The 10,754-nt window shown below is 39.9% G+C and overlaps 1 protein-coding gene across 6 annotated transcripts in view; it reads left to right on the forward strand.

Moving 5' to 3' along the window:
* Positions 1–10,754, forward strand: part of CDC27 (cell division cycle 27) — a 73,131-nt gene that overhangs the window by 12,762 nt on the left and 49,615 nt on the right. For 5 of the 6 annotated variants that reach the window (XM_006159107.3, XM_027775995.1, XM_027775994.1 and 2 more), the window contains exons 3-5: positions 1,401–1,548; positions 3,228–3,353; positions 10,295–10,392. In XM_006159107.3, coding sequence (XP_006159169.1) covers positions 1,401–1,548; positions 3,228–3,353; positions 10,295–10,392 — 372 coding nt within the window. The remainder of the gene's footprint in view (positions 1–1,400; positions 1,549–3,227; positions 3,354–10,294; positions 10,393–10,754) is intronic. The other variant, XM_014591833.2, reaches the window with a different exon arrangement.

Genomic DNA, 10,754 nt, shown 5'->3' on the forward strand with positions numbered 1-10,754 from the left:
AATGCACACTGTGGTCCCAGCTAATTGGAAAGCTGGGATAAGAGAATTGCAACATGATGATACTCCATCCAAAAGGGGGGAAAATATCTAAAAAAAAAAAAAGGCCAGTCAGGTGGTCTGATGATTAAGGCAACTGGATCCCACACAGCCAACTGTATAGTTTGAGTCCTGGACCTGGTAGCTTCAGGCAGGATCACACTGAGCATATCATTGTGCCCATAATCCTAAGAGAAGAATGAAGGAGAAGGGATTGTAGCATAGTCATTGCCCCTGCAGGAGGGTGGGAGGGTACTTTCTCACTTTCTCTCTCTCTCTGTCTCTAACTAGCAAGCATATGCACCCTATAGCAAAACAAACAAACAAACAAAAAACAACTTGGCACAGCCATCTGACATAATGATAAATGCTCAATAAACATTACTGGTAAGGGGCCAGCAGGTGACATGGGGGTTAAGGTGGCCAGATCCCATGTGGCCAACTGTGTAGTTTGAGTCCCGGACCCAGGTGCTTGAAAATCAAATTGGGCATATGTATGTGCACACCCCAAATCCTGAGAGAACAATGGAGGAAAAGGTATTACGGTGTGGCCATCCCCTCTTGGAGGTGATTTAGTGCGCTCTCGCTCACTCTCTCTCTCTCTCTCTTTCTCTATTTCTCTCTCTCTCTTTGTCTCTGACAAGTACACATGCCTTATAAAAACTAAAAACACACACAATACATATTTTGTTTCTGTTAATGAATTATTATAATTCTCTTTCTAAGATGCTAATATAGCAAATTGTGTATAGCTTTTTTTCTCCTTTGATTCGTTTCCTTAGGTTGTATACTCTAAAATGAATTTACAAGTTAAGAGTATAATCAAGTCTATGACACATTATCTTTTGCCCAAATGTTAGCCCAGCAGAATAGTAATAATAATTATCTGGGGTGTCACCAATGGTTTAAGTATATAACTTCTTTCATAGTCCTGTCATCATCAAATTTGACCATTTTAATGTATTTTTACATACTTAAATAATGTGATGTATTTCAGTTTATGTTTTATTACAGGGACTTGGGGTATTTTCTCAAGTGTCTTTTGTTTGCTTTACTGGTAGTCTGTTTAAAAGTAGGGGCATGTGTACGTATGTGTTTGCTTTTCTTAAGAATTTAAGGAGAATACCATGATTGTGTTCATTGTTTTATTTCCTTGATTCCTTGTAGAAAGGTGGTAATCAGAAGCTAGAGAACTAACTTTTCAACAAAATAATTCTCTGTAATTCAAACTTGAATGAATAAGTGATTGTTTTGTATTAAGTGGCATGCCTAATGTTTGTTACTAAACTTATTTATTGCCAGATAAGCTGTTTACCATTCAACATGTTGAACAATAGCCAATTTTTTTTCATGTCTGTTCTTAGTACACTCAGAAGAAGCCTTGTTTTTACTGGCAACCTGTTACTACCGCTCAGGAAAGGCATATAAAGCATATAGACTCTTGAAAGGACACAGTTGTACTACACCACAGTGTAAATACCTGCTTGCAAAATGTTGTGTTGATCTCAGCAAGTAAGTTTTTAAATCTTTTGTAGCTAATTTTGTTCTAATTTTGTTTCTAGAATGTTAGATAAAACTCCCTCTTGATAGATTTAACCCTGATTGACTTCCTTTTTTATTCATTTTTTTGGTGGTAGGGATTTTTCTGTTTTAGTAACATTAAAATATTTATATGGCTATCTATGACATTGTTTTTATTATGGAAAGATTTCATTGGTATGGTAATAAATAATAGAATTTAATTGTAGAAAAACTTAAGTTATAACTAAGTTATATTATAGTCTTACTCATGTCTAAGATAATCTCAAATATTATTTTCTTGACTTTGCTATCAATGTTAGACCAATTTGAATAAGCCTGAAAACCCACCAGATCACTTGAGAGTAATGTTCTCATGTGTCTAGGCAGCTTTGTAGTTCCATTTCAAGATGATTTCACTTGGGAACTCTGTCACTTTCCCCTTTGAAGCATGGGGGTAAATTCAGAAGAGCACTTTGTTGCACCTTGCAGCTAAGCCCACTCAGCTGTCCCTACTCCAAGTCTGCACTGTACTGACCATCATCCATTTCTCTTGACCTGAGTCATAAAAATGTTGGCCAGACTAGATTTGCACATACAGAGACTAAATTTAACTGGTTCTTTTTTTAAAGATGAAATTGAAATTTATTTTATTTTATTTTTTGAAAGGTTTTTTTTGCTATAGGGTGCATGCGCTCGCCAGAAAAACAGAGACAGAGAGACAGAAAGTGAGAAATCACCCCCAGAGGGGATGGCCATACTGCAGTCCCTTCTCCTCCATTCTCTTCTTGGGATCTTGGGCACACATGCACATGTGACCGGCATGAGTTTAAGCCACAGAGTCCAGGACTCAAACCACAGTTGACTACAGGGGAGTCCAGTGACATAGCCATCATGCCAACTGCCGGTCCCCAAAATTGAAATTTTAAGATTAATTTCTAGCTTCCTAAATAATTACATGTGCTATTTTAAAAGTACCATGGGGTTGGGGCCAGCAGTTAGCATAATGGCTATGTCGCTGGACTCCCATGAAGTCGACCGTGGTTCGCGTCCCGGACCCGGTGGCTTAAAAGTCATGCCAGGCACATGTGCATGCATGCCCAAGATCTGAGAGGAGAAGGGATTGCGGTGTGGCCATCCCCCCTGGGGGTGATTTCTCGCTTTCTGTCTCTCTAGCTCTCTCTGTCTGTCTGGCAAGAGCATGCGCTCTGTAGCAAAAAACCTCTCAAAAAAAAAAGTACCATGGGGTAGCCTAGTGGGTAACAGAACTGAATCCCAAATGGTCAACCATGGTTTGAATCCTGGCCCCAGCAATTTGTAAAACATGCCAGGTATTTATTTGTATATGCATGTCCAAAATTCCAGCAGGATCTAGAAATGGAGAAGAGATAGCTGTGTGACCATGCCCCATTGGGGAATACGTTCTCTCTCTCTCTCTCCCTCCCTCCCTCTCCCTCCCTCCCTCCCTCTCTCTCTCTCTCTCTCTCTCTCTCTTTCTCTGGCAAGTGCATGCACCCTTTAGCAATTTAAATAATTAAAATAAATAAAAATACTGTAAATTTTTTACTTTATCTGTCTCCATAATTAAGTGTTCATTGATAATGAAGGATGTGTCTTTGCATGAAGTGCTTTTTATATCGCTTTGTAAAAATCTGTAAATTTGTATTTTAAAGACTTGCAGAAGGGGAACAAATCTTATCTGGTGGCGTGTTTAATAAGCAGAAAAGCCATGATGATATTGTTACTGAGTTTGGTGATTCAGCTTGCTTTACCCTTTCATTGTTGGGACATGTATATTGGTAAGTAAGAATGATTCAAACTGTTTGAAAAGTATAAAGTATTTCAGTATAAATGCTTTTGTATTAGGTCATTGAGAAAGTCATGACTTATTTTTCTATGCAAAAATGCATCATGACTTTCCTGACTACTCAATAGCTTTTAAAAAACCTGTGTTGTGGGACCAGCAGTTAGCGTAATGGCTATGTCGCTGGACTCCCATGTAGTCGACTGTGGTTCGAGTCCCAGACCCAGTGGCTTAAAACTCATGCCGGGCGCGTGTGCGTGCGTGCATGCCCAAGATCCCGAGAGGAGAATGGAGGAGAGGGGATTGTGGCGTGGCCATCCCCCTTGGGGGGTGATTTCTTGCTTTCTGTCTCTGTATCTCTCTGTTTTTCTGGCGAGCGCACGTGCCCTATAGCAAAAACCTCTCCGAAAGAAAACAAAACAAAACAAAAACCTGTGTTGGTGGGGCCAGCAGATGGCGTTAATAGTTATATTGCTGGACTCACGCATGGCTGACCACAGTTCGAGTTTCGGACCCAGTGGCTTGAAACTCATGTCGGGCGTGTGTGCATGCATGTTCAAGATCCCAGGAAGAGAATAGAGGAGAAAGGATTGGCCATCCCCGCCGGGGGGAGAGTCTTGTTTTCCCTTTCTCTCTCTCCCTCTCCCAAATAGCATTTGACTGAGTAATACAGTCTTCTGATTCTGTGATCTTGTTAAACCCATAAAATATTAATAATAGTGATACTGATCCCATTTTTTATATACATTCAATCATATTATTTAGCTTACAAAGTGGACATTTCAGTATGTGAACATTTCTCCCCAGTCCAGTTGATCAAAATATCTTCAACCGATAACACCACACCTCCCTATCCTGTCAATGCTCTGCCTCCATATCCCTCCTCCAAATGTCCTCCCTAGGCTCCACTCCTCTACACACACCACATCTGGCATTTACCCCTATCTCTTGTGTTTGTACAACCTTAGGTACCATTTTGACTCTCTGCTTAGCTTTGATGATAATAGCTACAGCAGCTTCCAAGCAATTGAGTGCACATGTTAGTTTTCTTTTTTTTTTTTTGAAAGGTTTTTGCTATAGGGAGTGTGCACTCACCAGAAAGACAGAGATAGAAAGCAAGAAATCACCCCCCAGGGTTGATGATCAGCTGCAATCCCTTCTCCATTCTCCTCTCGGGGTCTTGAGCACATGCACATGCGCCCAGTGTCAGTTTAAGACACCAGGTCCAGGACTCAAATCACAGTCGACTACATGGGAGTCCAGCAACATAGCCATGATGCCAACTGCTGGTCCCATTAGTTTTTTTACTTTGGGTGAAGAGTGTCTTTATGTGATCCACTGAGGAAAAGGAAGACAAGAGTAAAGTTTGTGTTTTCTAATATTAAATGTCACTTCTACTCCTTTGAAAGAGACTTGAAAGCAATTTTCCCTTACAATAAAGAAGAACGGTTTTGGGGCCCAGCAAGTGGTATGGTGGTTAAGGGCGCTGGACTCCACATCACCAACCACGTTTCGAGTCCCGGACCTGGCAGCTTGCTTTCTCACTTTCCCTGTCTCTCGCATTCTGTCCCTCTCTGGTCATATTAAAATAAAATGAAATAAATAAGTCAAGTTTAATAAAACAGTTCTTTAAAAAAAAAAAAAGAACAGTTTTCATCTAGTATGTCACAATGATGTTGAGGTGTGTCACAAGAAATTCCTGTAATGGTAGTTGAAATTGTGATTCTGCAAATAATTTTAAATGTATTAAATTGGATTTTTAAAAAGTAAGAGTGAATTCAAAGTTGCTACTATATTAATATTATTTTCAGGGGTTTTTTTCTTTTTCTTTTTTTTCTAACGAGAGAGCCCAAAAGAAGTGAGACTGAGATAAGTATTTTTGACAATGTCTTGCTGTGTTGTGATCCTCCTGCCCTGCCTCTCAATTAGCTGGGATTACAGGCACGTGTAACAACATACAGTATGTTCAGGTTGATGTGGGAATCAAACTCTTATATGGCCTCCAGCTTCTCAAGTGGCGATGCTTCCTATTTTGTCACCACAGCTGACCCTGTTCTTACTCATATTTATCCTGAAGTAGTTTCAGAGTTAGGCAATAGGGGACTATGGAGGAGTCTTCAAAAAGTTCATGGAGAATGCAAATTATTTTTAAAACTATGAATGGATTTAAAAATTTTTCTTATCAAAATTAACTTATACTTGTAGCCATTTATCTATTTCTTCCATGAGAGAGACAGATACCCTTAACAGCTTCCTCATACCTTGATCCATACTAGCTTAAACCAGCTTGGATCACAGAAACATGCACATGCCTGATATGTACATGGAGGCCTTAGGCTGAGAACCAGCAAGTGGTATGGTGGCTCATGTGTAGGTCCAGTTGCATTACTGCTGGTCTACCCTAAATTTGTAGTTAAATTCCATTTTCCACAAACTATTCTAAAACATTGCCATAGGGTTGGGACCAGCAGTTGGTGTAATGATTATGTCATTGGACTCCCATGTAGTCAACCACAGTTCAAGTCCCGGACCCGGCATCTTAAAATTCACACCGGGTGTGTGTGCATGTGTGCTCAAAATCCTAAGAGAAGAATGAAGGAGAAGGGATTGTGACATGGCCATCCCCCTGGGGGGTGATTTCTTGCTGTCTGACTCTACAGCTAGCACACATGCCCTATAGCAAAAATCTCTCTAAAAAAGGTAAAAATTGCCAGAGGGCATGTGCATTTACCAGAGAGAGAAAGAAGAAAAGGGGGATAGCGTTCCCTGCCACAATTCCTTCTCCTCCATTTCTCTCCTATTGGGATTTGGTGCATGCTTGCACATATGCCTGGTGTATTTTTGAAGCAGCTGGGGCTGGATTTGAACTATGGTTAGCCATGCAGGGTCTGGCTTGCTTGACCATTAGACTGCAGCCCCAAGCCCCCATGAACTCTTGAAGTCCCTTGTGTTATGCTTCAGATAAAGAATTAAACCTTGATGAAATAACCCAGCAGGCAGAGGAAAAGTAAATTTGGAGTCAGTAAAGTAGATTTAGATGTCATCTCTATAGAAGGGATTCTCAGAGTCGGCAGATGGCATGGTGGTTAAGGGCACTGGACTCCCACATGGCTGATTGCAGTTCAAGTCCAAGACCTGGAGTCTTGCTTTCTCACTTTCCCCTCTTTCTCTCTCTCTTTCTCTCGCACTGTCCCTCTCTGGTCTAATTTTTAAAAGTAAAGAAATAAATTAAATTAAATAATTATTTTTTTTTAAAAAAGGAAGGAGGGAGGGATTCTCACCAGAAGAGATCTGATAAAAGAGGAGCAGCCCCCAGACCTAGTGGTTAAGGGAGCAGGATCCCATGTGGTCAGTTGCAGTTTAAGTCCAGGCCCCAGCCTCTTTAGAAACACTCTGGGAGGGCCCGGCAGATGGTGTAGTGGTTATGTCACTGGATTCCCACATTGCTGACCTTTGTTTGAGTCCCGGACCCAATGCCTTGAAAATCATGCCAGGTATGTATGCATGCATGCCTAAGATCCCAGGAGAATAGAGGAGAAGGGGTTGCGGCATGGCCTTCTTCCCTAGGGGGTGATTTCTTACTTTGTCCCTCACTGTCTCTGTCTTTCTGTCTCCAGCAAGTGCATGCACCCTTTGGCAAAAACCTCTTTAAAAAAAAAAAAAAAAAAAAAAAAAAACACTCTGGGTACGTATGCACGCATGCCCAAAATCCTGACAGAATGGAGAAATGGAGGAAAAGGGATTGCAGTGTGAGTCCACCCCATGGAGATGTTTTGTCCCTCCTCTATCTTTCTCTGGTGAATGCACATGCTCTTTAATAATAATAATAATAATTAAAATAAGGAAAAGAAGGGAACTAAGGACAGACATAATGGCTTTATTTGAGAATTATAAGAATGAAATATAAAAGAAATTATCAGTGAACTGTTTGAAGCTTAGGATAATCCTCAATTGTTTTGATATCACTGTATTTTCCTTTTCCTGGCCTTATATTCAAAGTTCCCAAACACTGGGACTAGCAGATGGCATAATGGTTACATTGCTGGACTCCCACATAGTCGACTGCAGTTCCAGTCCCAGACCCGGCGGCTTAAAGCTCACACCGGGTTCGTGTGTATGCATGCCCAAAATCCAGAGAGGAGAATGGAGGAGAAGGGATTTGGCGCATACATCCCCGGGGCGGGGGGGATTTCTTGCTTTCTGTCTTTCTTTCTGTCTCTCTGGTGAGCACATGTGCCAAATAGCAAAAAATCTCTCCTAAAACGTTAAAAAGTTTAAAGTTCTCAAACAATGATTTGCTACTCTCTCTGCTACTTTTAGAAAATGTCTTTTTTGGGGCTGACAGGTGGCTTGGTGGTTAAGGGTACTGGACTCCCACGTGGCTAACTATAGTTCAAGTCCCGGACCTGGCAGCTTGCTCTCTCGCTCTCTCTCTCTCTCTCTCATTCTCTCTCTCTCTCGCTCTCTCTCTCTCTTGCTCTCTCTCTCTCTCTCTATTCCTCTCTGGTCAAATTGAAATAAATGAATGGATGAATAAAGTTAAATAAAATAATTTTTTTAAAAAAAGAAAATGTCTTTTTTATGCCTTTCAATTAATTTCTTATTAGTTTCTTTATTCCCTGGTAGATGATTATGTCAATTTTATGACAATCATTTTTCCTTTAGGGGAGTTTATGTAAATTAGATATAGAGAAAATTTAGGTTAACAAAACTTACTTAAATCTTCCAAAAAGTCTGTCCCCTCTTCCTGTTTCCCACATTGTTTATGTGTTTACTGGCTCAAATTAAACAAGAGTAGCAAGCTAGCTCTCTTTCAACTGATAGTATTTTCTTTATCATATCATTTATTCCAGTTTCTACTTATTTGAAAACTTGGAAGTTACGTAAACTAATATTTTGTTCCCCGAGGGGGTCTTTATACTTTGTGATTACACTGACAGCATCTAAACAGTTTTATGTTTTAGCTAGTAGTTTCACTTAATTTTTCTGAAATGGTATTTTATAAAACCTTTAGAATTTTGGAAATTGTTATGTCTTAACTTTTTCCCATTTGATATTGAAGCATTTGAACTGTAGGCCAGGTGATTATTTTTTACCTGAAAGCTCCAGTGAGTTTCACGAACTACTATGCAAACCCCCTTCCCTCTCCTATCTATTTATTTATAGGTTTTTTTTCAAGTTTATTTCTTTCGAAAGAGAAAGAAACAGAGGAAGGGACATCCCCCAAAGGGTCATGACACCATAATCCAACCTGAATCCCAGCCAACCTAGATTATCGGCATGTGTGTGCACCCAGCATGTTCAGGGAGGTCCTGGGATGTAAACCAAGAACCTTTTCCATGTTATCCAGTTGAGTTATAACACCATCACCTGGCTTCCTCACACCTCCTGTTTAAAAGCTAGGGAAACAACAATACTGTTCTGATCATTCCCAAATCATTCCAAGTATATGTATTTCATATATTGTCTAGATTGCAATGTAAACCTTTATACTTGATTTAATAGAAACAAAGTTTCCTTTTCGTTAATAGCTACCACCTCTACTTTGTTTTAAAAATCTGACCATGTAAATATGCTGTATATATTTAAAGCATTTAAATCACTTTCAGAATACTACTGAAATGTTATGTTAGAAATTAGGAATAAGGGGGCCTACAGGTGGCATGATGGTTAGGGGCGCTGGACTCTCACATGGCCAACTGTGGTTAAGCCCTGGATCTGGCAGCTTGCTTTCTCACTTTCCCTCTCTCTCTCGCTCGCTCTGTTTCTCTCTGGTCAAATTAAAATAAATAAGTAAATAGGTAGATAGATCAAGTTAAATAAAAAAAAATTTTTTTAAATAAGAATAATTCTTATTCTTAGGAATAAGGATCGACTCTTTGGATTTTTTTAAAGAGAGATCATTGCTCTCGGGTACGTGAGCACGTCAGAGAGATGGAGAAAGACTGTCGAGAGACAGAAAGTGAGAACTCATCCCCCAGAGGATGGCCACGGCACAGCCCCTTCTCCTCCATTCTCTTGGGATTTGGGCATGCACACACACACACACACACACGCACACACCCATTGTGAGTTTGAAGCTGCACACACCCATTGTGAGTTTGAAGCTGCTGGGTACAAGACTTGACCCACAGTCAGCCACGTGGGAGTACAGTGACATAACTACTACGCCATCTGTTGGTCTTTTTTTTTTTTTTTTTTTTTTTGGATTTTGCTATAGGGTATGTGCATTCACTGAAGACAAAGAGAGAGACAAGTTACTCCCCCTGCAGGGGCATGGCTACTCCTCAGTCTCTTCTCTATTCTCTCAGGAGTTGGGGTATGCATTACATATATGCCCAGCATGTTTGTCAAGAAACTAGGTCTGGAGATTCAAACCACACAGTTAGCCATGTGAGATCCAGTGCCTTACCCACCATGCCACCTGGCTGGCCCATCTGGATGTTTTCCATAGTTTTCTCAGTAACTCTAGTATCTAAAACAAATTAATTTTGTTAAAATTTTAAGATCCATTTTTTATTTGTTTTCACCTGACTTTTTACTTCAACTGTCCTAGATAATAGAGGTTAGAAGATAGTAAGAAGGGGACTAGCAGGTGGCATGGTATTAAGGGCACTGGACTCCCACATGGCTGACTGTGGTTTGAGTCCCGGACCTGACTGCTTGCTTTCTCATTTTCCATCTCTCTTTCTCGCTCGCTTTCTCTCTCTCTGACTCACGCACTCATTCACTCTGTCATTCAATCTGGTCAAATTAAAAGAAAGAAAGAAAGTTAAATAAAATAATTCTTTAAAACAAAAGATGGTAAGAAATTGATAATTTAGGGAAGTATTTCAGAACTTTTATGTGATTTATCTAATTTTCTGTGCCAAAAAATCTTTTACATTAAGTATTTTGGGTGTTAGAGCTTGTTCATCTATTTCTTTTTCTCCACAGCAAGACAGATCGGCTTGCCAAAGGATCAGAATGTTACCAAAAGAGCCTTAGTTTAAATCCTTTCCTCTGGTCTCCCTTTGAATCATTATGTGAAATAGGTAGGTCGTGGAGGTGGCTGGAGGATGTGTGGCGGGGCTCCTGTTTCCTCTTTTTCCCTTACATAATTTTTGGAGATTAATACAAATCATCTTAGCTTATTTCTATAAGAAAAATATTTTGCATAGCTAAGAGCTGTTAAATTGAGAATAAGAAATAAGTTTAATCATATGTTTCAGGAGTCAAATGACCTTTCATTGTTCCACCTTAAAGATTAAATGCAGTGGTCTCTTTTGTTTGGACAGTCTACCGTGAATATCTTATATCCTCCAGAATGGATTGTATTGTGTATGTAACACTAGCCTAAATAATTTTCTGGGTAAGAAATAAATAGAATGCCGGAGCAGAAACTGTTGGGGGAATG

The sequence above is a fragment of the Tupaia chinensis genome, unplaced genomic scaffold (genome assembly GCF_000334495.1).
Source record: "Tupaia chinensis unplaced genomic scaffold, TupChi_1.0 Scaffold000624_1, whole genome shotgun sequence".
NCBI lineage: Eukaryota > Metazoa > Chordata > Mammalia > Scandentia > Tupaiidae > Tupaia > Tupaia belangeri.